Source organism: Hippoglossus hippoglossus, chromosome 20 (assembly GCF_009819705.1).
Source record: "Hippoglossus hippoglossus isolate fHipHip1 chromosome 20, fHipHip1.pri, whole genome shotgun sequence".
In the NCBI taxonomy this organism is placed as follows: domain Eukaryota; kingdom Metazoa; phylum Chordata; class Actinopteri; order Pleuronectiformes; family Pleuronectidae; genus Hippoglossus; species Hippoglossus hippoglossus.
The window spans coordinates 19,363,209-19,389,641 of record NC_047170.1 but is presented as its reverse complement, the minus strand read 5'-3'; the positions used below and the strand labels follow the sequence as shown (position 1 = coordinate 19,389,641).

Sequence of the window (26,433 nt, the reverse complement as noted above, 5' to 3'; positions counted from 1 at the left end):
ACAGACTGAACTCAGGGAAGAAGAAGAAGAAGCCTGACAGACTGAACTCAGGGAAGAAGAAGAAGAAGCCTGACAGACTGAACTCAGGGAAGAAGAAGAAGAAGCCTGACAGACTGAACTCAGGGAAGAAGAAGAAGAAGCCTGACAGACTGAACTCAGGGAAGAAGAAGAAGCCTGACAGACTGAACTCAGGGAAGAAGAAGAAGAAGCCTGACAGACTGAACTCAGGGAAGAAGAAGAAGAAGCCTGACAGACTGAACTCAGGGAATCAAAGTCCCTCTCATGAAACGGTGCGTGTGAGGTCATCGTGTAGTGGGCGGGGCCTGGACTCAAGGCGGAAGTGTGGACTCCTCAGACTCTGAATAAACAGGTCGTGGCTCTGACTCCTCGTTTCCAGAGAATTCCTGTGTTTCCCATCTTTGTTTCTGACGCTCTTCTTCTTCCTCCGGACACCGGAAGCTGTATCTCTGTCACCGCGGACTCAACATGTTCTCCCCCAGGTCAGTGGAAAGCCCGAGCTAACTGCTAGCATACCCACAGAGCAGCTAACGATGCTAACCCTGCTCATGAATCTCTCCTGACAGATGTTTCCTCCGGCGCGTGGCCGTCACTTATCTGTTATTACTTTTAATATGAGGAGATGAGGAGAACAGCCACACCTGGGAATAGCCAGGTCCCAACAGGGGGGGGGGGGGGGGGAGTGTTGACACAGAGGGTGTGTGTCCTCTGTCACAATCAAGATCCAGCATGTATACTGTCTCACCGGTAATAGTACAACCATGTGATACAAGTACAACCATGAGATACAAGTACAACCATGTGATACAAGTACAACCATGAGATACAAGTACAACCATGAGATACAAGTAAAACCATGTGATACGAGTACAACCATGTGATACAAGTACAACCATGTGATACGAGTACAACCATGTGATACGAGTACAACCATGAGATACGAGTACAACCATGAGATACGAGTACAACCATGGGATACGAGTACAACCATGAGATACGAGTACAACCATGTGATACGAGTACAACCATGTGATACGAGTACAACCATGTAAGACCATGTGATACGAGTACGACCATGAGATACGAGTACGACCATGAGATACGAGTACGACCATGAGATACGAGTACGACCATGGGATACGAGTACGACCATGAGATACGAGTACGACCATGAGATACGAGTACGACCATGGGATACGAGTACGACCATGGGATACGAGTACGACCATGGGATACGAGTACGACCATGAGATACGAGTACGACCATGGGATACGAGTACGACCATGGGATACGAGTACGACCATGTGATACGAGTACAACCATGGGATACGAGTACAACCATGGGATACGAGTACAACCATGGGATACGAGTACAACCATGAGATACGAGTACAACCATGAGATACAAGTACAATACAATAAATGAGAAATGAAGGATGGAGCGACTTGTGCCTTGTAAAGACGGAATGTTTTGTGTTGTTAAATGGAAACGACCCCCGACATGAGGACATGTTACTGTGTCCTGTGTTGATGACTGAGAGCTCTGGTGACCTGGTGAGTGTCGCTCGGTCAGCTCAGCTGTTCACTGTGGACAGATCCGATTTAACAGTTATAATTAGAAGAGGAAGACGAGTGTGGGGGAATCTGGACTCCTTCATCTTTGAGGTCATCCTGGGTTTTGTTTGTTCTCTGAAAAGAGGAGAGGATCTGCACAACGAGAAGATTTTCTGATCTGCAAGATGGGTTTTTAAAGATCTAGTCCACATGTACATTTGATCATACATGCAACGTTGACTGTTGAGCATGAAATGATCCCCCTCATGTATGATTTTCTTCCATCTGTGCCGATGGTGAACGGTTTTCTGGTTTGTGTGTTGTCCGCAGGTTCCTGCTGCTCCGCTCGGCCGCCTCCTTGACGACCAGGTCTCTCTGCACGGGGGGGGTGTCGCAGGGGGGCAGAGCGCCGGACATGGCTGAGGGTAAGACGTCAGCCTGTTTGAATTGACTGATTATTTATTTAATATGTATTTTAATGGTTTACATACAGAATAAATGACTATTTGTTGTTATTTGTGATGTTTCTCTTTGTTCAACATGTTGTTTTCACATCTAACATCTGAGTATCAGCGATCAAATTACATATTTTAATTCTCTTTTTAATTTTGCACAGCTTGTGTGTGTCCTGTGTTCCTTGTAGTTCTGTAGTTCCTGATCGACGGCACAGTTTCCCTCAGGCTTCATGCAGGATGTTGATCCCAACTCCAACCGTATCATGTTTTTTTATCTATAAGTGTAAAGTGTAAAATGCTGGTCAACCAACACTGGTTTCCTGCGTGATCTCTGCTAAATGTAGTAAAATGGTGCAGTTTTTAACGTCTGTGTGACTGAATCCCAAATCGGTTTCTCTCCTTGTCCCCCTGACCTTTCACCCCACATGTTGTTTAATCCTGTTTGTTTCTCCGCAGGAAATCCACTTTTACACGTGTCGAACGGTGTGTGTTGGTAAACTCAGACAAATCTTAACCACCTGTCAATCTGCTTCTAATCCTACTAATTTATTGAGGAATGTCTGTCTTTCTGTCCGTCCGTCTGTCCTTTTGATTTTCTTCGCGTGTTGTGGATGAGTGGTTCTCGAGACCTTGTCCCTCACTGCCCCACGTTTACTTTAAGCTTCACCTGTTGTGATGTCATTGGCTGTGACCCTTTATGACGTCATCAGTACCTTTGCATGTTTCTCCACTGACTGAGCGTCCATTTTCTTTTACCTGCCGCCCACCTTGTTTCTCGTAGAGCAGCTTTTCACTGTGCACCAGGTCTGACTCTGGGACTAACGATCTCTCTCTGCTCCACAGTCGAGCTAATCTCTCCCTTCAGCCTTAGTGGGTGACGTCTGTTTTCTTCCTCTGTGCCGCTGAGATTAGTATTTTGTTGCAGCTGGTTCCAACAAGATATTTTTCCCCATCTGACCACCTCTCGTCTCTGTGTTGTGTTATATTGTCTCACAATATGACACAGAAAATCCACAGACGCACAAGTTCTGACTGATTCTTCTGTGTTTTCAGTGCGAAACAGGCTGAGAGAAATCGTAGGAGCTTCCACCAACTGGAGGTACTGAAGCAGAGCCATGTTTTTCAGCTGTTTAGTTACCGTCTCCAAGGAGGTTATGTTTTCACCCGCGTTCGATTGTTTGATTGTGAGCAGCATTACACAAAATCCACTCAGACTGAATCACTTCATTTCAGTTAATGAATTCTATATTTAAAAAGAAAATGAAAGGTAAAATGTATAATAAGATAAGAGGAACTTTACACTTCATTTACAAACTTTGAATATTTATGTTACACACGTTCTTCTTCTTTATACATATGTTACTGTTAATCTTACATTTTTAACTTTAAATATTTCAGTTTTTCTAAACCTTTCATTTAACACAACACATTAACTTATTATTTACCAGGGAGTGTATCTTTAAGGTCTTTATATAAAAGGAAATGTGATTTCTGATCACCTCCACAGCGACCACCAGCACGCCATGACGGAGCGAGTGTCGCTGTCGTCCATGTTGGCAAAGTCTCAGCAGGACCTTCCAGCAAAGACCATGAAGGACAGCTACCTGGAGGTTCACCTGCCTCTGGGCTCCGAGCCACAGCTCCGAGAGAAATACCTGACCTTCCACAACACTGTCAGGTGTGCACAAACACGTGCACATAAACACGCACACACGCACACGCACACTTACTCTGTCCTCTTATCTCCACTTACAAATAACCATGACAGCATTTTTCCCGTCTCTAAATCATCGTCTGTTTCTTCTCAGGTTTGGTAGAATCCTGGAGGACTTGGACAGTTTAGCAGGTGTCGTATGAAGAATACCATTATATTATATATTACAATACCATTATATTATATATTACAATACCATTATATGTAACTCAATCAGACGCCAGAACATTGTCTTTCCTGTTTCCCTCCTCAGTCCTCATATCTTACTCCCACACCTACAACCCGGTACTGAAGAGGTCTCCTCTGTCTATCGTCACAGCTCTGGTGGACAAAATAGGTACGAGTGTTTCTCAGTTCGTGTTGGATCGCACCACAGTTTGATCCTGGTTGTTAGTTTGGCTCTCAGTCGTCTTTATTAATCTGCCAGGAGATTTCCGGTCTATAAAATGTCAGAATATAGTGGAAAGAAAGACAAAGAGAAGACCAACATCCAGACCCACAGATATTCAGTTTAATGTAATAGAAAGAAAACCAGTGAACGCTCTCACTGAGACACTAGAACCTTTCTGTCATGCTTCCTTAAAAAAAGACCAAAGCAATTAATCAGTGAGTTTCATCTTCGGTTGATCAATGGATTGTTTTAGCTTTTTCTTCTCCTATAACCTCTTGTGTTTTGGCTCAGTTTGAATTTTAGTCCTCAAATAATAATAAAAAACATGATTTTGTTTGACTCTCGTCTGAAGTAACAGATTTCCTTAGTTTAATATTTGTGAGATAAATATTTTTGGGATCTGGACTCTGGACATTTTAAGGCGTCACCTCAGACCCGAGGAAACTGTGAAGGACGTTTTTAAAATCAAAACTGTTTATTGAAAAAGTCAGAGTTGTCTCTGTGGTTCCATGTTAAAGGCATATTAATGTATTTTTCCTCTGTTGGTCAGACATGAGGCAGCACGTCATCTATCCTGACTGCGACATCAAGTTCACTGGTCATGTAACCTGGGTGGGAAAGACGTCTATTGAAGCCAAGATGCACATGTCACAGGTGGACACCTTCAACCTGCCTGCAGCACAGACGTATAGAGGAATAAGAATGTGTCTCTTAAAGTGACTCTGTCTCTTCCTCCAGTACCATGATGGAGCTTATTCCCCGGTTCTGGACGCCACGTTTGTCATGGTGGCTCGGGACCCAGAGAACAAGAGGTAAGAACCACAGGATGAAACTCGTCCACTGACCAAACTTTTCACAAACATCTCGGAGACAATCTGACTAAATAATTTTCTGGGGTGAGACACAGCGAAAACCACCTTGAGACTCGTTCCTCCCTCTACTCCCGTTCTCTGTGCTGAATTTCAGGGCAGCGTTTGTAAATCCACTGAAGCCTGCGGGATCAGAGGAGGACATGATTTTCCAGGAAGGAGAAGGTACGGCGTGATTTTATTACCTTGGTGAAAATGATATACTGTGAACTTTCCTGTCCTTCTCTTCTCTGAATTGTTTGTGCTTCCAGCTAATAAATCGCGCCGAGTGGAGCTGAGCACAGCATCGTTGCTGAAGGTTGCTCCCACAGATGAGGAGAGGAAGATCGTGCACGGCCTGTTCCTCAACACCCTGGACACAAAGTACGGCTGAGATACAATGACTTTATACATACGCTCCACAACAATCCCTTTAGGTTCCTTCTGAAGAGCCATGACCTAGACGAGGGTATTTAGAAACTAGTGGAATCATATTTGTTTAAAATGTGTAATTATACTTTATATGTACTTTTTCTGTGCGTCTTCTCCTGCAGGACGGTCAGTTTCAGCAGCAGGGTTCTGCCTCCGAACTCGGTGTGGATGGAAGACGCCAAACTAAAAGGACTGGAGATCTGCCACCCTCAGGTGAGAGGAAGGAACATCTGGAAAATAAAGACCGAGACAACGTCTGAGGCTTGATGTTTCTACACTGATGTTACAGTTAAAATGTGAATCTATCATGAGCGAGATTCAAGATCTATCACACACAAGTCTCAAAGGTTTTCTCCAGGGCTACTTCTCTTCATCTTCAACCCCCCCCTCATCTTTGAAAACGAAAGGCCCTGTCGTTGAGGTCGTGTCTGTAACTCACGCCCGTTGTTTACAGTATAAACAGGTCGTGGATCTTAAGTCTGTTGTTTTGTGTGTGTATTTTGATCTGAGCAGGAGAGGAACATCTTCAACAGGATATTCGGAGGTTTTCTGATGAGAAAAGCGTACGAGCTGGGTTGGGCCAACGCCTGCTCCTACGGGTGAGAGAGCGATAGTCGTGCTTGATGATTAGAACGATAATCATAGGATCTTTGTTTGGTGCTAATTGACAAACCAAGTGACATCATCTCTCCTGCTGTGCGGCAGAGGATGTCGACCACGTCTGGTGGCTGTTGATGATATCCTGTTCCAGAAACCTGTGGATATCGGCTCTTTGCTGCTGCTCTCATCACAGGTTGGAGAGAGAGAGAGAGAGAGTGTGTGTGTGTGTGTGTGTGTGTGTGTGTGTGTGTGTGTGTGTGTGTGTGTGTGTGTGTGTGTGTGTGTGTGTGTGTGTGTGTGTGTGTGTGTGTGTGTGTGTGTGTGTGTGTGTGTGTGTGTGTGTGAATGTTTCTGCCAGGCAGTAATTGTTAACACCAGCGGCTTTGTGTGTTTCAGGTGTGTTACACACAGGGGATGTACATCCAGGTCAGAGTTCACAGCGAGGTGTTCGACCCGCTCACCCGCCAGCACAACACCACCAACGTCTTCCACTTCACCTTTGTTTCCGACCGTGACGTCCCCAGCATCATCCCAAAGACATATGGAGGTAAACACACACACACACACACACACACACACACACACACACACACACACACACACACACACACGCGCGCAACTTCAACTGAAAATCGAGTCACCACAACATTTGTAACTCGCATCAAATACCAGCTTCAGAGAAATCCTCTCTGCTTCAGCTACATGAATAAAAAGATAAACAGTCGTTTCTGATCCATTTTTCTTTCATAAGAAGCTGATTTTGATGCTGATGTTTTGTTCTTGTCTGACAGAGTCGATGTTGTACCTGGACGGAAAGAGACACTTTAACCAAACAGTGGAGGGCTGAGGGATCACGTTCAGAACTTCCTGCCAAAGCCTTTCAGCGTCTGACAAGCGAGTGTGTACGAGAGTGTGTGTGTGTGTGTGTGTGTGTGTGTCTGCAGATAATTCCGTTTACTTCAGTCATACTGTATATCACGACTAGCTCATTTATTTTTCACAACCCAGATGGTCGCTGTATCTGATTCCTGTTACATTCTTTGTTGTGGTGGTTTGGAGCACAGCAGCGTTTTAAATGATTTTTGGTGTTTTGTGTCACGACCAGAGTTTACAGCGTCTCAGCAGGACCGGAGAACTTGAAGCAAACGTTGAGCTTCCTGACCTTGTTGTAACCTCATATATTCACTATGTGCATGGATTTATACCACAATATGTTATATTTTATATTCCACTGTTGCCGACTGTATAACACTCCTTTACTCTGCTTTTTTTTTTATATGGAACGAGGAGCTTGATCCTGAATGTGTCAGATTGCTGCCAGAGGAATGTTGGCATCATATATTCTTTGCCTTACAAATACAATAAATACATTTTTATTTATCTGGACTTTGTTGTTTTCATCACATTCTAATGCAAGTGATTACTGGAAGATGTTATTGTTTATTGTTACTTACTTATTATATTATTACTTCTCACTGCAACAGACCAGCACTGATCCATCATTATCATCAAAACAGGTTGATATTTGGAAATATATACATTTTCAAACACATGTACACATATATAAGGTAAAAAATGTTGATATAAATATGTAAATAAAATGTGTATAGCATATTAATTGACATTTTTGATCTATAAATACAGTTAACGTGGGCATAAATATTAATAACGGTGTAAATTCATGAAGAAACAATAAAGAAATGAAGGAATAAAATCACAAATGAATTGAGTCTGGTAATAGATTTTGAGAGTAAAGAATATTTAAATACATCGAGGAATAATTATTTAAGTAAATTGAAAAATATATAAATGAACAGAAAAAAATGAATGCAAGAAATTAAACGAAAAATGATGTAGAAATACATATATGAATAAAATATATAGATATTATAGGGAAAGCAATGGTATAATAAATTCGGACTGTTATTGTTATTATATTTAAATAGATTAGATCAGCATCCTCTCACATTTTATCTACATTAATCAGTGCTTCACTCTGGGCCTTGATCAGATTATATTTTAAATTCTATAAAGCAGCTTTTCTTTAGTATTAAATACATTTTAATTTGTGGTTTTAAAAAAAAAAAAGGCGGTTCAGCTGTGGGAGCACTATAAAAGCTAGGCGGAACCAATGCTGTGCTGGGCCCCGTGCTCCCCGGACTCCTTTCCCGGACGGACAGTAACAGGGTATTTAGCAGCTCGCAGCCGCCGCTGGTTAATCCTCCGTGTTCGCGCAGTAGCATGAAAACCATGTTGACCATCATCTCCAACGCTCTTTGTCGCATCACTGGCAGGAATGTGGTGAGTGGTCCCGGGTTAACGTTGCGCTGGAGGCCGGTTCTGAGCCGAGCCGGTCCGTGCTAAGCCACGGTTAGCCTCGTTGGGCCTCGCGCTGACCTTGTGAGCGGCTAACGTGGCTAACACGTAACATTAGCATGTGCCTCGCTGGTTTGCCGCTTGTTAAACGTTTTGGTTTCGCATGTTGTTAAGCGGGTAAAAGGCTGGAAACGACCCGGGTTAAGTGTGGAGGCGGACATGCCTGAAATCTAACACGTGTTTGTGTGTCTGTGGTTGTCTGTGGTTGTGTCTGTGGTGGTTTGGCCTCCCCACGCAGGGAAATACAAATGCTGATCGATATCTGCTTTTAAATTCAACCCAGGCATCAATACATTGACTTTACTGACGAGGTTAAAGTTGGTTTCTACTTGTTGCATCACTTCAAGGGATCAAACAGACAGTACTTTAATATTACAATATTACATTTACTAAATAATATGTTCAAACAGTCTTTCTCACATGCAGAAATTATAAATTCAATGTAGTTTAACTGAGGAATCAATACATTGACTTTACTGACAAGGTTAAAGTTGGTTTCTACTTGTTGCATCACTTCAAGTTATCGAACAGACAACTTATTTCTCTATTTGGCAGCGATGCTTTTCTTGTAGTAGCAGAATAATACATGTGAAAGCTTCATTTAAAGATGCACGATGCTTCTTATTGCTGCATGTGTTTGCATGTTCAGTGAGACAAAGGACCGTCAGTGAGCCGCAGATGAAAGTGGATTATTAGCAGATATTGTGAATCTGTATTTTCTTTGCTCAATGTGTAGTTGGATAGAAAAAGCCTGAGCGCTGGCAGCATGTGTCTGTGACATCAGTGTCTCCACAGGCAACAGAAACAATCCATCACACACGAGTTCAGATCATTATGGAACTCGTGTGTTTCAGGCACTAATGTCTGACTCTGTTTTCATCATCATTCAGTTATTGACACATTTCATAGATTGTGAAACTCGATTTCCTCATGCCTGTAGAGACTCTGTTGTGGTTCAGCTTTGTGTTGCGCTGTCGCTCCTTCCCTCCTGCTTCCTCTCCCTGTGTATTCACTCTCGCACACATTACACACACTCACAACAATCCCTATTTATGTCTGGCTTCTCTCCCTCCTCCCCCCCCTCCCCCCCTCACCCTAGGGAGCTCAGACAGTGTCGGAGGTAAGCAGCTCGTCGCTCTGCTGATGTTTGTCTGTAGGCCTCATCCTACACGTCCTCCCCGTTCTGTTGGTTCCCAAGGAGCTTCTCTAGACTGGACAAAATGGTGCCGCTGAAAGATTTCACTCTAAATAACATGAGATCTTATGAAGAGTTTCCAGTTACCCACAGTGCAACCTGTCCATCTTTTATAGGTTGAAGCAGGTCAGAGTTTTTAGTCTTTGGATTTCATTTCAAGCAACACCAAGCAATTCTTTAAGCTTAAAAATGAGTTTGATGGTTCAGTTACTTTGAACAGGAGGAATGTTTCCTCTTTCATTCCCTCTTAACATGTTTAACAAATATGAAGTTCAGAATATATATGTGTTGGGATGCAGATGTTAATTTCCTCATCTATATGTTATTTTGTTATGATTTGAATCTAAAACTTGTGACTCAATGTTTTATGTTTTTAGAACAGATCTGATAAGTGTTAAGATGTTGTGCCGCTCCTGAAGTATCAGCTGACGCGTAGACACTGTTGGACCATGTGTCCCCATGTGTCCCCATGTGTCCGGTCTCCATGTAGCTGCTGCTTCTGCTGTTTCCCCTGTCGACGTCTCCTCGTCTTGTTCACTCTGTCGAGCTCCCCTGGCTCTGCTCTGATTGGCTCCTGTGTTCCCCAGTTGCTGATTGACCTGTCAGAGTACGTCAGTCTAACCTCGCCGTCGTCGCCCGACTTGGCAAAGACCCGGCGGCAACCAGCCAAACCACCACCAGTCAGTACTAGAGCGCCTGTGGATCAGTTAGTTAGCCCCCAGAGCGACCCACCAGTAAGAACACGACCAGCATCCTCTGTCTGATCACTAACAGGGCTGGGGAAGAAATTCTGAATTAAAGGAAAATAACCTCTTTAAGATTAGATTATTGCCTCTGTTCTCTCTGTCTCTCTGTGATTCGGTCTTTGTCCCTTTTTTCTTTTCCTCCTGAAATGTGTGAATTCACTAAATGAAGATGTCTGAGGGTGAAACCTTTTTTAGCCGGTATCACAGATTAACTGAAGAACTCGGACTGCAACTAACACTTGTTTTCATGAATAACAATCTCACGCTGTGAATCTATTATATTTTTGTTAAGATGTGTTGACTTGCAAGTTGGTAGCAATTTGGACTTTTCTCAGACGGCATGTGAATTAAACCGTCTCTCTATAAATATTTTTACCATTCAACCCAGTATTGGAGGATTAAATGAGATTTAAAAACCACAGCTGAAGATTTGACTGGTTTTACTCTTCCTCCCAGTTACTGACCGTCACACATCACAGTTGGAGTTGAGTTCTTGTCCACTGTAAACCACTGGACCCTCCCCCCCGATCCTCTGCCTCTCTACACCCACTAACCCTGCAGCTGCTGTGAAGAGGCTCTGTCTGTCTGTGTGGAAGACTTGTGTCCTTTTAATTCAACTTTGTAATGCTGCAGTGATGTATTTGTGTACTTGATTTAATGTTTTGTGTGTCCTCTTGTCCACCAGGGTGCCCGAGTTGTGGTCTCACGCTCCTTCGCTGACTTGACCACTCAGGCGACCTTTGACATCAAGGTGCAGTGAAACATCACATCAGCATCTTTGTAACTTCTGGTTTTATGCACATTTTGAAGAAGCTGCTAAAGATTTGTTTCTTCCTCACTGTCGTCTTGAGTAGAAATGCGACCTGCACCGTCTGGAGGAGGGTCCCCCGGTGAGGGCGGAGCTGACTCGGGAGCAGGGTCTGCAGTATTACCGCACCATGCAGACTGTGAGACGCATGGAGCTCAAAGCCGACCAGTTGTACAAGCAGAAGATCATCAGAGGCTTCTGTCACCTGTACGATGGACAGGTACGAACACGCAGATTACACTCGGTCGTCTTTTGTGCTTCGATGTAACTTCGCTGTCGCTCTGTTCACTTTTAATTAAATCTGCGAAACAATTGCTGAACAGAAAAATGCTCTTGTAAAGTTTGACATGAGAATCTAATGGTTACTTAGACATTCACCAGAAAAGGATCTTTGGGAAAAACATACAGAGACACACAAACAAGAAAAACGTGATTGTACATGATATAAATTGGGCTTTAACTGGTACTGAAATAAAAAGCAAAGTTTTGTGGGAACCTGTAGTTGTTGTTTAATCTTTCTAACTAATGGGGGTGAAAACAACTTAGCAGAACTGATAGAATGCTCTACTACATGTCATAAGGTCCGTGTCCTCACAGGAAGCGTGTGCCGCAGGCATCGAGGCAGCCGTCACGCCCTCTGATCATCTGATCACAGCCTACCGCGCCCACGGGTACACGTACACCCGCGGTGTGGCCGTTAAAGAGATCCTGGCAGAGCTCACAGGTGAGGAAGTGCTTCATGAATTCATCTGAATTTGTGTGGGTTGATCGAACGCCTGACGTGGTTCTACACGTCACATTTCTTCGTTTCTCCTCAGGTCGTAAAGGAGGCGTGGCCAAAGGCAAAGGCGGTTCAATGCACATGTACGCTCCACATTTCTACGGAGGCAACGGCATCGTGGGAGCTCAGGTAGCACGACGCACAAGCAGCATGTACAGACACGCATCTAGTGCCAGATTGTCTGATGCTCTCCTGGTTCTGTGGCGCCTGCTCTGACATCATAATTCTTCTGACTCTGCTGTGATGTCGTCCAGGTTCCTCTGGGAGCCGGCATCGCTCTGGCCTGTCAGTACCAAGGCAACAATCAGGTCTGTGTCACGCTCTATGGAGATGGAGCAGCCAATCAGGTAAGATGAGCAGAGGCCTAACTTTCAAATACACAAACTATTTTTGTATTTTAGGATTGAAGGAACATCCCTAAAAATTAAAAAGATTTATGTTTTAATACTTTTAGGGTTTTGTATTGTAATTTGTTTGTATATACCACAGCCAAATAACATTCAGACAGACTGCATGTTAAAGTGGTAACAAGAGTAGAGCCAATACTGACCTTGAGTAAAACTTTTGTATACGGATATACAAGACCTAAGACGTCATATGACATAGAAATGAAATTGAGACTTAAACCCTAAACTTTACTATACATAACTATAAAGTGCACGTCATTTCTGCGTAGTTTGTTCTGTAAAATCGTATTAAACAACATAAATGCAGATACATTTATTAAGTAGATGTTAGTTAGTTTCTGTCCTTCACACTGAAATTATTCAGGGAGACGACTCAATATTTACTTTCTATTTAGAGATCAAGTTAAAGATTCATTTGAATGTTAAAACTCACTTAACCTTTTAATAATATGGACACGCTGCTGAATCCCTGCTCCCGTCCGCTCTGGTTCAATCAGGGCCAGATCTTCGAGACGTTCAACATGGCGTCCTTGTGGAAGCTGCCGTGTATTTTCGTCTGCGAGAACAACAAGTACGGCATGGGCACGTCGGTGGAGAGAGCTGCAGCCAGCACCGACTACTACAAGAGAGGAGACTTCATACCAGGAATCAGAGTGAGATTCAAACACGACACATGTGAAGCTGCAGGAGAAGCAGCGTGGATGTTTTAATTTTATTTAGGCAGCTCTGAAGTTAGAATAAACGCTCACTGTTGTTCTTTGACACCGGCTAAACGTGGGGGTCCTGGGGCAGAAGCTGCAGCGTGTCTGTCGGCCGTACGCTGCAGCTGGCCTGTCTGGACCTAGACTAGAACAGGAGGCGGACCAGCCGTCCTGGCAGTTGCAGGTGTGAGCATGCACCTAGCTATCTGATGCTCATGTATGATACTGCACACAAACCATTCACAGGAGCCTCTGGCTGCTCGTTTATTATGAAACTTCGTGGAAACTTTAGTTTCTTCCCTGATGTCCTGTGATGTTTGTTTCTTCTCCTCGTAGGTGGATGGGATGGATGTCCTGTGTGTCAGAGAGGCCACCAAGTTCGCTGCAGATCACTGCAGGTCTGGAAAGGTGGGATGAACGTCCAGCTTTGAGAGTAGTGATGATAAACCAGGGCTTCAGTCGTCCCTTTTATTTCTAGCTCTGGATAGATCCTCTCTACTTTGACAGTTAAAGGAGTTTTTTGAAAGGATGAAGTCTTCAGAAATGTCCTGTTGTGTTTCAGGGTCCCATCATCATGGAGCTGCAGACCTACCGTTACCATGGACACAGCATGAGTGACCCTGGGGTCAGGTGGGTTATATCTGACTCGGTGACCTGTCGCTCCTAAGCTGTTTATTATTTCCCTCTGGATACATTTCTTGAGTTTAATTTCAGCCTCTGGTTCAACTTCAGGTGTAGAGATGAGACATTAATTTCCCTCCAGTCATTTCTTCATGGTTCCTGTTGGTGATAAACGAGAGCTGGGTCCTTTATTCTAACTGTCCTGTCACCTTGTGCAGCTACCGCACTCGTGACGAGATCCAGGAGGTTCGCAGTAAGAGTGACCCCATCTCCATGTTGAAAGAGCGCATGCTCACCAACAACATGGCGTCTGCAGAGGAGTTCAAGGTGAGAATATTCTATGGAATGTTAATTTATGTTGGAAAATGAATATATCAGAGAATTGTTCGTTGACGAAATATCTTTTTCCATCAACGATCTGATCTCGCAGTAAAATATCAGCTGACAGTGACTCCAGCCTTATGAAGCTGTGTTTTCAGACACTGGCTCAGTTTAAAGATGTTTTGTTTTAATAAATTACACTTTCACACTGACATTTAATCAAAATAGAAATCTTTCCTTAACCACAGCAACTTCTCCCCAAAACAGGAAAGTACCTGAGGTGTAGAGTTGATACTGAATTTATCTCTTGTCAGGAAATTGACATAGCGATCCGGAAGGAGGTGGAGGACGCAGCTCAGTTCGCCACGTCAGACCCAGAGCCGCCACTGGAGGAGCTCTGCAACCACATCTTCTACAACAGCCCCCCCCTGGAGGTCCGCGGGACGCACCCCTGGTCCAAACTCAAGTCCATCAGCTAGACTCCCCCCCCCCCCCCCCCCCCCCCCCCCCCCCCCCCCCCCCCCCCCCCCCCCCCCCCCCCCCCCCCCCCCCCTCTGACCTTCAGGGGTAAAACCTCCTCCCAGTGCTAAACTAGGCACTGCAGAGAAACATTCAGCACCCCCGCCCTCCACCTTAGATCTCAGCATTCCGCACCTTAATGGGACCTGAAACCTCAGTGTTGTTTATTTTTGAGTTTTACATAGAAATATTTAAGATTTGAAAGATGTTCTTAGTGCACTGTGTGTACTTTTAAAGGTGACTACACAGATATTAAATACTGCAGGGGCTGGGCTAGTATACGCACAGAAGTTACGCTTTACGTTTTGAACTTTAGTTTTGTCAATGTGATATATATCTGTTACATATTCCCTCTGTGTGTATCCAGCATCTTTAGCTGCCTGGCTTGTAAATGTTCAGAAACGAATCTAATACTCCATCTGTCTTTTTCTCTTTTTAAAGTCATTTTACTGTTTTTAAAAACCGCACAGGACAAGAAGAGCCATGAGTTTAAAGATGTATTTATTGAGTTGAATGAGTTTTAGGAAAATTTAAATTATTGTTGAGCACTGACGTCAGCTTGTATTTATTCCTCTTATATGCACTACAATATATTTTCTGTTTCAGGACATGCGTTTTAAGAGTCTGTGGTTTGAAGACCCGTCTTTCCTCCATGTAAAGAAAAGCACTTGGTGCCAGTAGATATTTATGTTGCACTTTATTTGGGGGGAATGTGACTGTTTTAAAACTGAGCAGAAGAAAATGCATTTTCTTTCTGGTTTCAAGTTCCTCACAATGTTTATTGTAATAACCAGGAACAGATATGAAGCTTTACTTGACCATGGATGAGTTTGATGAACTGAAAGACTGTGAAATAAATATGTTAAAAAAGTACTGAGTGGAAACGTCTCAATTTCTTTTGTACATATTAATATCAGCCGCTACAACAAGTAAAATAACTTGATTGTCCTCTTGAATTTTTAAAATGTATGTACAGCTGACCTACTGAGATATATTTACTATAAGAAGTAATAGAGTTCAGGTTATGAAGCAATATTACTATGAAATATTCAATAAAGACTAAAGTGAACAATGAACCATCTGAGTTGTGTTTTCTTCTCTCAGCCACTAGAGGTCGGCACCAGACTGAGGATTCTTCAGAGCAGCGTCTGAACACACATGAACAACTCATCGTTCTAATCTATGAACAGTTAATAAAACTCACTGTTGTGTTGAAGCGCTTTGTTGTCCTTTTGTGTTAATTGTTCCTCTTTTATAAATTATTAGGTACTCTTGTCTCTTTGTGGTTGATTTTCAGTTCTTGTGGTTGTTTTGTCTTGTGGTTGTTTTGTCTTGTCCTGTGGTTGTTTGTCTGTCCTGTGGTTGTTTGTCTGTCCTGTGGTTGTTTGTCTTCTCTTGTGGTTGTTTGTCTGTCTTGTGGTTGTTTGTCTGTCCTGTGGTTGTTTGTCTTCTCTTGTGGTTGTTTGTCTGTCCTGTGGTTGTTTGTCTTCTCTTGTGGTTGTTTGTCTGTCTTGTGGTTGTTTGTCTTCTCTTCTGGTTGTTTGTCTTCTCTTCTGGTTGTTTGTCTTCTCTTCTCGTTATTTGTCTTCTCTTCTGGTTGTTTTGTCTTTTGTGGTTGTTTGTCTTCTGGTTGTGTGTCTTCTGGTTGCTCTGCAGATTCCATTTGGTCGTTGTGTCTCTGGTTGTTTTATATCTGAGTTAGTTTTGCTTCTCTGTGACAGACCCACACACAGATCAATAAATCAATAACATGTCCAGTTATGGTTAAAGTGAAGTTGTGAATCTTTGTGGATTTAAATTCAGATAAAGTTTATTATCTGAGGGCGCCGCCTCCTGACGTGACGCAGGCGTGACGTAGCAGTCTGACGGACAGGTAAACCGACACCGGCCGCCATATTGGGAAACAACGGAAGTGTGTGTGTGTGTGCGTGTGTGTGTGTGTGTGTGTCTCCTCCTCCTCCTCTCCGGAGGAAGGGGCGGTCTGAGCGCCACAGCAGATCCGGAATCAGAGTTCGCTGGCTCGGCTCCGCTCGGCTCCGCTCGGCTCGGTCGGTCGCTGGGTAGTTGGGCTCCTGGTTCGGTTCCAGCCTCCAGACTCGGACAGACACCTTCACGAAGGAGGAGCAGGAGGAGAAGGAGGAGAAGCAGGAGAAGCAGAGTTTGTAGTGGAAGAGCCGTGTGACGGAGGGAGGAGCCGCCGGAGTCCAGAGGAGGAGAAGTAGAAGGAGGAGAAGATGCCGCTGGCTCAGCTGGCTGACCCCTGGCAGAAGATGGCTGTGGGGGGGACGGCAGGAGAGGTGAGGGCGGCCAGGCTCCACACACACAGACACACACACACCTACAACACACACAGACACACACACACACAGAGACACACAGAGACACACACACACTTACAACACACTTACACACACACACACACACACACACACACACTTACAACACACTTACACACACACACAGAGACACACAGAGACACAGACACACACACACACACACACACACCTACAACACACACACACTCACACACACACAGAGACACACACAGAGACACACACACACAGACACACACACTTACAACACACACACACAGACACACACACTTACAACACACACACACACACCTACAACACACACACACTCACACACACACACACACACACACACCCCTACACACACCTACAACACACACACACAGAGACACACACACACACCTACAACACACACAGACACTCAAACACACACTCACACACACACACACTCAAACACACACCTACAACACACCTACTGAAACACACACCTACAACACACAGACACACACAACACACACACACATACACTCAAACACACACTTACAACACACACACTCACAACACACACTTACAACACACACTAACTAACAGCACACACACACACAACACACACACACTAACAACACACACATAACATGTAAAATACACCACACAACATGGTCCCATGATAAAATACACATTTAAAAACACAGTTGTCTGATGCATTAATTACAATAAAGCTCATTAAAAGACAACTAAAGTGATATAAATACATCTTAAAGTATCACTGGACCTCACTGTGTGTAGGAGTGAAGTAGTACTACAGGTACTAGTTAGTACCAGAGAGTCCATGTAAACTACCACATGTGCTGAAGTGTCCTCAGGAATAACACAACCGTGTGACAGTGATAAATTGTTAGGTTGAAAATGTACTTAAGTGCAAAAGTGTGACGAGAAAGTCAATGATAATTATATTAGAAGAATATGAGAAACATGAGTGTCTCTCAAAGCTTCTAAACAAATGTGATTAAATCACCTTTAAGTGTCACAAGGTCACATCAGTGTGTTCAGTGTGAGAGTGAGACGTTAGGTGAGACCTTCATCTACAGCTGGGGTCACTGCTGAAGCTCCTCAAAGTACATGTGACTCAAATACTCCATCATACAAATCGAAAGAATCCAGGGATGCAGCTTAAAATCGACATATTGATTTATTTATAATCAATATTCCTTCATCTCCAGCCCTGAGGTAAAAGCCTGAAACAGAAACAGCTCAGAGTGAGTTGGTGGTTTTTTCCTTCTAGCTCTTCCTTCCTACAAGTGTTAGAATCTTGATAAAGAGCTGGAGGCGGTGCTACCGCGGACGCCTGATTCAGGAAGTGCTTACGTCTTCGTGTGTGTGTGCACTTCCTGTATGAGGTGTCACAAAGGGTGCATGGAGAAATAGCTGCATGTGTGTGTGTGTCACTCTGTAGGCAGATTGTGTAAAATCCAACCTGAGTCACCGAGTGTGTGTTCTAACAAGCTCGTACCTGCTCGCCGTGTTCCCACTCCACCTCTTTCCACCTCGATATCAACCAGACGGGAACGTGCCGACACGCTGCCGCTGCTCGACGACGCCGACCTTCGACCTGTAGTTTTACACCTCTGCACGCCGATGTGTCTGATAGCCGAGCGCAAGCTGTCGTACCGGCTTTTTCTAGGCCACCGCAGAACAAAACAAACCAGCCACTCACACACACACACACACACACACAAAAGAGTGAGTGGTGCAGTTGTGGAATGAAGTGGAGATGCTGCTGGTGGATTTTTGCCCTAAAGACAAGTTCATTCAACACAAACCTTATCACACACACACACAGACACACAAAGAGCTGTAGTTGTCTGGTGAACAACACAACGATAAGTAGAGATGACCGCGGAAACAAGTCTGGCTCTGTTGGATCAAATATATTCAACTACAAGACAAACTGTGTCAGAAAGCTGAAGGAAATGACAACAATTAACAAACTCACTCTAAGACTTTATCTTCATAATCAGGGAATTCATTGCATTAAGTCAAATTCCAGTTTGCTTTGCGTTTTCATTCAGTTTTCTAATAAGCATCAACTTTAATTTGTCTAAACAGACACAGCTCCAAAACAAATTTAACATTTACAATATAACATTTTTAATGAGGTCGAACAGACAAAGAACTGGTGTTTATGTAGGTTTTAATACAAAGAGAACAAACTGCACTCGTCAGAACTACATCCTCTATAAATGGTCAGATTCATATTGTGATGGGATGGTCCCAGTTTTCAATAACACATCCACAGTCAGTTTTAATCCCTCATTCCCACAGAAACACTGAAAGTGATCTTGGTTGCTGTCGTCGTTCCTCCTGTCCGTACTTGCTCTGAAGTGATCCCTTCCTAACACAGCTCCTGTATAAGAGCTAGAGAATCCACATTCCTCTTTCTGTGCACGAAATGCCGTCACAACGTTGAGCTACACCCTGACACGAGGCCTCCGCAGCAGGAGGTCCACAGACCCGGCAGGCATTTCCCTCGTTTTGTTGTCCCGCTGAGCTGTGTTGGAGCGACGGCAACAGAAAAAGAGAAACACTGTGGTCAGGTGACAAACGAGAGGAAGAGCAGTTAGTTTGCAGCGATTATTGCGTAAGTATTGCGTGAGCGCTCATTTTAAACGCTGCCTTTTAAAAGTTCTGCCATTGTTGAAAATTCTTCCTTGTGTCCTGTGTATCATGTACTATTGGCTACACTGCCCCCTACAATTTCTGGTGGGACTGCTCCGTCTCGTCTGCATAAGCTTTCAGAAGACGTGCACAAATACGGACTAAAGGAATTCAGAAGCCTCTGTCCGTTTCCATATCTAACGTTGAGCACAAATGAGTCTTTAAGATAAACATTAAAAAATATGGACCCCGATAACAAAACTGCAAAAGAGCTGTTTTCCTAGAAAGAGAAAATAAGTGGAGCCCACACAGCATTATCATTTCCCTTGACCCTGAATGCACCGTGTGTGAGGAAGCAGATACAGATCATGTGGTACCAGGTGGAACCTTTCGATGCTCGCTGCTACCGACAAAACGCAGTCGATAGCTCAATGCAGAGGTTTGCTGGGTGGTGAGGAGAAAGAGAGGCGTGAGGAGAAAGACACAAGGTGCACGTTGACGTCCTAAAAAACACCCAGAGGTTAGTTATAAATCGACCCATTACATTTAAGAACTTATAAAACCCTTAGATTCAGATCGATGCAGTTTTCTTGACGACATCACGCTTCATCTCAGAGGCACGACTCAGTTAAATCTGAGTTGAAATCCTGTGCACTAAAAAAGGTGTTTGCCAACGACGTAGAACACTGAAGAAGAATCTTGCGAGTTTCTGTGAGATTTGAAGTCGTCGTGTGGTCGTTCTGGTCAAATCCTCTAGTGTGTGCATCAAAATCAGGTGAAGTGATGATTTAAAAACGGGCTTAGACGTCATGATTGAACCTCCATACTGAGGCTCCACCCCCCAACCACCACTGCACAGGCACTCTAACTCCAAGTGACGTCAATGACACAACATGGCAGCGCTCAAACCTGGGATACTCTGGCTTCATTTCTGGATAGTGGGAGGAAGTAGAGACACGTCGTCCATCTTTATTTACCGTCCGTGGTTCCGACCCTGCGTTCCTTCACTCTGAGCAAAACCAGAGCTTTTCCCTTTCTTCTCCATCTGCAGCCCTGTCCTCTCGATCACCTTCTGCATGTTTCTTCCTCTTCCTCATTATAATCCATCTCTGTCGCTGTCCACCATCCATCTCCTGCTGCTCTCTCCTCTCTGCTGATTGCAGACTTATCCTCTTGGCTCTGCGCTTACAAATAATAATCACCACAATATAATTGCTTTTATTGTTATTATTGTTTTTTTGTCATGCGGTAGTATCAGTGGTATCAGTGTCTGAATCACAGCTGTTGTTCCAGCAGGGAAGCAGACAGGCCGTTAATCTACCTTACGTAAGGCTAATTCATGTCTGTTGTTTTCGCTCTGTCCCCTCTGGCAGAGCAGACGAGGTAGAAGCCGTCTGAGGTTGGTGGCCACGACCGTCTGCGACTTTGTCTCGCCCTCCTTCTCGTTTTAATTTCAACTCTGGTCGAATTCCTCCGTTGCAGGGAGCAGGAGGGAGAGGGTGATGAAAGACTTTCAAAATAAAAGACGCCCACTCATTGTGCAGCTCGCTTCACCTCAACATCAAAACAAACGTGTGATGTGACTAAATAATGAAGCTGTTCACAGACCTGATCTACACTGTACACGCACAGCAGCTGGTTACAGCACATCATTAGATTAGAACTAGGTCATAAAGTGCCCTATTTAAAGGTGGAAATCTTTAACGGGATGATCATAGTAAATATTTTGATGAAGCTGCCGATCAATACTTTGTGTCCCCTGGAAACCCGTTTGTCACGTGTGTTACCTGCAGCAGGTTGACTGACTGGGGATCTGTCTGAAACAGGCCTGTGCAGTAGAGACTTGTGTTTACAGGGACGTGGAGGTGGAGGTGTGGTTGTCCCGACAGACAGTTGTTCAGGTGAACATGCTTCAACCTGCTGCAGCCGCCTGGTTTGATCACACAGGAAGCAGCTGCGAGCCACCGTGTCGCCTCTGTGTGTCAGGTATGTGTTAATGCGTCTCTCCCTCCCTCTGTTGCAGGATGCTCATCACGACCCTGAGGACTCTGCGGGCGATGACGACTCCATGCCTCCTTGCACCGTAAGTCCAACTCTTTGTGTTTGGAGGATTCTATTAGTCCTGCCTGACAGTTCACAGGCTTTACTTGTAAACACAGCGAACACTGTTTGTTCTCAGAACAGCTGAACACTCGGAGCTCGCTGATGCCAGCTGCATGTGTGTGATACGCAGTCATGAGTTTGACTGGCTGCTACGTCTAAATAGCCCTTCCTGTGGTTTGGACATTGCAACCTTGTGTGTGTGTGTGTGTGTGTCTGTGTGTGAGTGAGTCCTGCTCTTCGATAATTTGTGCACTGTTTGTAAAAACGGACGCCTACTCCTGCTGGATAATTGCTGGTATGAAAGTGAAGCTCAATATTAAACTCATGAGTCATCTTCAGGCAAAACAACTCGCTCGGTTCCTCTGCACTGCTCGACATCTTTATTTATTTGTGTTGTTCATCATATTCCTGCCGTTATTATTGGATTAGATGTTTGTTAAACCTTCTTTGTCGTCAGCGTGCGTCATACGCTTCCTCATCACGAGTTTTGTGTCACTTTCAAACAATACAATCATATTAACTTTGTTTTGATGTTGTTGGACATTATCTTGTCTCATGATGCAGTTTGAGGTTAGAATTTACAATGTAAGAGGCGCTTTTTACACTGTGTCTTTGTTTTGTGTTTATTTTCTTGTAATATATCAATTTAGTATTTTCAGACCCACGGTTGTCTGTGCATGTTTTGTTTTAAAATGCACCTTTTATTTGTATTTCACATAAAGGTGGGTGGAGCATTAGATTATATCGATCTTGTCGTGGTGCTGCCACTTATGAATATTTTCATTGTCAATTAATCACCTTGTCACCTTTATGATTAACCGATTTATCGTACAGTTTATGTAATGTTATAACATGGTTAAAAAAAAAAAACTTTGATATCTTCACACATCTTGTTTCGTTCAAAAAGTCCAGAAACTCAAGTTATGTTTAGTTCACAGTGAATTATTACGAGGAAAAGCAACAACTTCTCTCCTCGTCAAAGCTGAAACGATCTTTCAAACGGTTGTAAACGTGTAATATTCCATTTGTGTTATTTCTTATTTTTGTCCTCGTGTGATCTGTTTTAATGAAATGTAAACTTGAGTAACGATAACATTGAAGAAAAGTTTAGCGTCACTCATTTGTGAGGTTTTGTGATTTGACAGTTTTGCAGTTTCTCACTGGTTCAAGCGACAAGTTGACACAACAGTTGTCACCACAAGCCTGCCTTCGTTTTCTGTCAGCATGAAATGGTTCAGTATTATTCCAACTGGCATCGCACTGCTCGCACACTTCCCACTGTTTCAGTCCCATATGATGTGTCCCACTTTCATGCTATACACTGGTTTGTATTGGTCTTATTCTGTCACACACAACATGCACATACTGCAGAAAACAAAATCAACCACAACTTAAGTTACAGATTCAGACGTGCAGGGACAAAACATGAAATGACATGAAAGCATATAACATGAAAAAGGTATTAAACATAGAAGTGTTTGCTAGATTTGCAGCTGTTATTAACCATTTAATAACAATAAAATATGAGTGTTTAGAAATTTAAACTAACAGAGCAACTGGGTTTATGGATTTGTCAACTTTGTGTGTTGATCGATTTTGATTACGATCCATCTTTGTCGTCAGTTAACCAGTGAATCTCCAGGCCAGTTCTTTTATTCTGTGACTGAGGACAGAGCAGCAGATAGTCCAGTACGATCAGAGTTTCATCTGTGCTGCAGCCGAACTGCATGAATGTGGGCAAAGATGAATATTAATGATAACATTTGCATCACACTGACACAGAAAACTGGGATGAAGAGAACAGGCTGTTAACAAGCTGATGGTGGGGAGTCGGTGGTGAAGAGCTACACAACAGATCACTGCAATAACACTGTGTGTGTGTGTGTGTGTGTGTGTGTGTGTGTGTGTGTGTGTGTGTGTGTGTGTGTGTGTGTGTGTGTGTGTGTGTGTGTGTCTGCGGCAGGCAGGGCAGCTGCACACATTGATTTTTAAATGCAGAGGAGATGGCTTATGGATCGACTGTCTGAGAAGAGCTGAGCACTCATTACCTCACTCTCGAGCGCGCGCACACACACACACACACACACACACACAGACGCAGGAAGAAAACGAGATGCACAACCTCTAAAGGAGCTAAAACTGCATGAACGTCACAAGGATGTGAGGATGAATATGTTATGAAGCTGTTAATGAGTGAGTTGAGCTGTTCCTCTGGCTTAACTGAGTGTGAAACTGTGTGTGTGTGTGTGTGTGTGTGTGTGTGTGTGTGTGTGTGTGTGTGTTGGTTTGAACTGAGGTAATGAGGCAGCTCCATCTCTGTGGCACATTGCTTAAGTCTTCGGTGTGAAACTGAGTTCTTCCCTCATCTAGATCTGCAGTGGTCGATCAACAAATGGACAACAAAACATATTTGACATGACATAAAATCCACCAGATATTTGGCATTTTTGCTTATTGCGATATATCGCGTTATAATATATGAGGGCATAGTAAAAATGTTGTAATGATTATTTTAATGATACTGTTGTTTTTTTGCCTCCTTCGTCACTTACATTCACACAATAAAATAATCTGAGCAATTCCAGTACGGTCCTCGAACTATCGTCCTAATAAATAACCAGTATGAATCCTCAGAATTTCAAAAAAATGTCCTCACTTTCATGGTTTAACAACTCACAATGTTCCTCACGAAGATAGAAGTACAAGAAGACACACACATACACCAATCAGCACTGAATCACAGACACACTCACACAGTCATTATCAAATCCTTTACACACAAACACGACAACACACCCATCAAGTGTGCTGAGTCGATAACACACACTCATCGTCAGATACGACTGAAAGAAGGCAACACATTCACTTGTGTGAATTCACATGCTGACTGCACTGCTCATTGTTGAGTCAGACAGACACACACACATACACACACACACTCATTGATGCCCCCAGCGAGGCAGTAAATGGTTTCCAGACAGCGTTAGGAACATCGCTGCTCTCTGAGGGACCAACTAACATCTGCTGCCATCTGCTGCTGCTCAGCTGTGTGTGTGTGTGTGTGTGTGTGTGTGTGTGTGTGTTGTGTGTGGTGTGTGTGTGTGTGTTGGACAGACCCAGGATCATGTTTGGACCCAGGATGAGGTCATTTATTCACAGTGGGAGAGACTATCCACCATCTTTAGTGTCTCTCTCTTTGTGGGGAGCGGGTCAGGGAGATTGTTGTGATTGGTTAGCGAACACACACATGGTGTTCTCCTGGTGTTATGTTCTCGGCCTCTCTGCAGTGGACAGTGAAAACTTTATGGAATTTCTTTCATCGTGGTCTTCCACCAACATGATAATTGCTTTTTGAGAACCTCCTTAACTCGAGACTACTGTTCTCTTCTGAAGCTGAACCCTCTCTGGTCTGACCCCACACACAAAGATCAATGTCTAACAATATACATTTCTCTCATATACCAACTGTGAAACAGTGTTCACTGAACAGCTGTCAGGTTGCTCCATGCATCAGCCCAGTGGGGGGGTGTTTGTGCAGTCAGGTGTGGGGGGGTGTTCATGCCCCCATCTTTGGCTGGTCGGACTCATAAATGTCCAGGACCTCCACCGCTCCGGTTCTGAGCCTGACTGAGTCGTCTCTTTGACTTCAGCTCAGCAGGCGAAACAGCAGTTTGTACAAGAGCGAGTTGACCTGAACATCTGGAGGAAGCGCTGGTCGAGGTTTCCGGTTGACCCGAAGAGTCCGGCAGTGAGGGAAGATTAAAAAACACCTGACAACACATCCTGCATTCGTCAGGCTGACTCCATGTTGCCTCTCAGTCACTGACAGTGTGGAAAATGTGTGAAAACATTATCCCAGCTTCAGGTGCTTAGCATAAATATTCAAATTAAGCCTGGATCTTTGTTTTAGTTTAATTCCTCCACTTGTGCAGGACCTGGCCGCCGCCCAGTACAACCACAGTCTGATCTGTTTCACCCCGTGTGTTGGATGTTTAGGGAAACAGTCAGGGAATCTGGAAAACCAGTTTTGAATCTGCTTATCAAATCAGGATCTTTTTCAACCCCATCTCAAATCCTCTGGGGTAGTTTGTCAGAGGAGGAGACTGAAGACAAATAAACTCATTTATTTCACTTGGTTTATACCTCAGATGTGGAGAGATTCTGGAAGGTGTAAGGGTGTAAATCTGTCATCACATATTTAATCACATTTATTACCTTGTCCTGACTAATTTAAGTCCTGACTAAAAGAAGTTTGCTTCTCACAGGGAGGTTAAGTCACAGACTAGTCCTGGATATCGGCTCTAATCTCCTCATATGATTTGATTTTGATTGAGAAAGTCCAGAATCAAGTCATTTTGATTCGAATCACACGAGAAACCTGGTGTGTAAAAATGTTTCTCAGAATCTATCTCTATAAGTTTTCTTCTACATTTAAAAATAGAGCAACTCTGTTGTTTCCTGAAACATACACATTATCAAACACACATTATCCGCTAAACACAATTCCTGCTTATAAACCTGTAGAGCAGGGATTTGTTTTCCTTGTCAAATGCTCATTGACTAAAACATGATGCATCCATCTTCTCCAGACTGCATGTACAATACAGTTGTGGAAGAATAATAAAAAAACACTGCACCACTTACTCCTTCATTAAATTTGTTGCAGCCCTCGAGAAAAATTCATATCAGATGTTTCAAATGTGTGTGTGCGTGTGTCTGTGTCTGTGTGTGTGTGTGTGTGTGCGTGCGTCTGTGTGTGTGTGTGTGTGTGTGTGTGTGTGTGTGTGTGTGCGTGTCTGTGTCTGTGCTGAGTCTTTCCGAGTTAATCAGCCTGAGCCGTGTTTGGTTTGTCGAGTTTCACCTGTAGAAGTCTCC

General features: G+C 43.7%; 3 protein-coding genes across 9 annotated transcripts in view; all 3 read left to right on the top strand.

Annotated features, from left to right (window-relative positions):
* The first annotated feature begins 273 nt into the window (after positions 1-273).
* On the top strand, positions 274-7,396 carry acot9.1 (acyl-CoA thioesterase 9, tandem duplicate 1). 2 transcript variants are annotated; one of them, XM_034571750.1, is made up of 16 exons: positions 274-500; positions 1,904-1,998; positions 2,485-2,511; positions 3,082-3,127; positions 3,536-3,706; positions 3,837-3,874; positions 3,996-4,079; positions 4,684-4,787; positions 4,872-4,945; positions 5,100-5,167; positions 5,254-5,365; positions 5,536-5,626; positions 5,927-6,012; positions 6,119-6,206; positions 6,410-6,560; positions 6,805-7,396. In XM_034571750.1, the coding sequence occupies exons 1-16, from the start codon at positions 487-489 to the stop codon at positions 6,858-6,860; spliced, it is 1,305 nt and encodes a 434-aa protein (XP_034427641.1). In that variant the 5' UTR covers positions 274-486; the 3' UTR covers positions 6,861-7,396. The 2 variants fall into 2 exon arrangements, with proteins under 2 accessions (XP_034427641.1, XP_034427642.1); XM_034571751.1 differs by lacking the exon at positions 2,485-2,511 and having other exon boundaries at positions 303-500.
* A 763-nt stretch (positions 7,397-8,159) lies between these two features.
* Positions 8,160-15,361, top strand: pdha1b (pyruvate dehydrogenase E1 subunit alpha 1b). 4 transcript variants are annotated; one of them, XM_034571744.1, is made up of 14 exons: positions 8,165-8,314; positions 9,489-9,509; positions 10,172-10,318; positions 11,016-11,081; positions 11,185-11,358; positions 11,736-11,862; positions 11,957-12,048; positions 12,174-12,266; positions 12,824-12,979; positions 13,364-13,435; positions 13,590-13,657; positions 13,867-13,975; positions 14,284-14,449; positions 14,502-15,361. In XM_034571744.1, the coding sequence occupies exons 1-13, from the start codon at positions 8,255-8,257 to the stop codon at positions 14,446-14,448; spliced, it is 1,350 nt and encodes a 449-aa protein (XP_034427635.1). In that variant the 5' UTR covers positions 8,165-8,254; the 3' UTR covers position 14,449; positions 14,502-15,361. The 4 variants fall into 4 exon arrangements, with proteins under 4 accessions (XP_034427638.1, XP_034427635.1, XP_034427637.1 ...); XM_034571746.1 differs by lacking the exon at positions 10,172-10,318 and having other exon boundaries at positions 8,166-8,314; positions 14,284-15,361; XM_034571745.1 differs by lacking the exons at positions 9,489-9,509; positions 14,502-15,361 and having other exon boundaries at positions 8,166-8,314; positions 14,284-14,495.
* A 1,092-nt stretch (positions 15,362-16,453) lies between these two features.
* rps6ka3b (ribosomal protein S6 kinase, polypeptide 3b) overlaps positions 16,454-26,433 on the top strand; it is a 35,884-nt gene continuing 25,904 nt past the window's right edge. Inside the window, exons 1-3 of one of the 3 annotated variants that reach the window (XM_034571711.1) lie at positions 16,455-16,646; positions 16,688-16,785; positions 21,479-21,538. In XM_034571711.1, coding sequence (XP_034427602.1) covers positions 16,723-16,785; positions 21,479-21,538 — 123 coding nt within the window. In that variant the 5' untranslated portion in view covers positions 16,455-16,646; positions 16,688-16,722. Of the gene's footprint in view, positions 16,786-21,478; positions 21,539-26,433 lie in introns of all 3 variants that reach the window. The other 2 variants (XM_034571712.1, XM_034571710.1) reach the window with 2 other exon arrangements.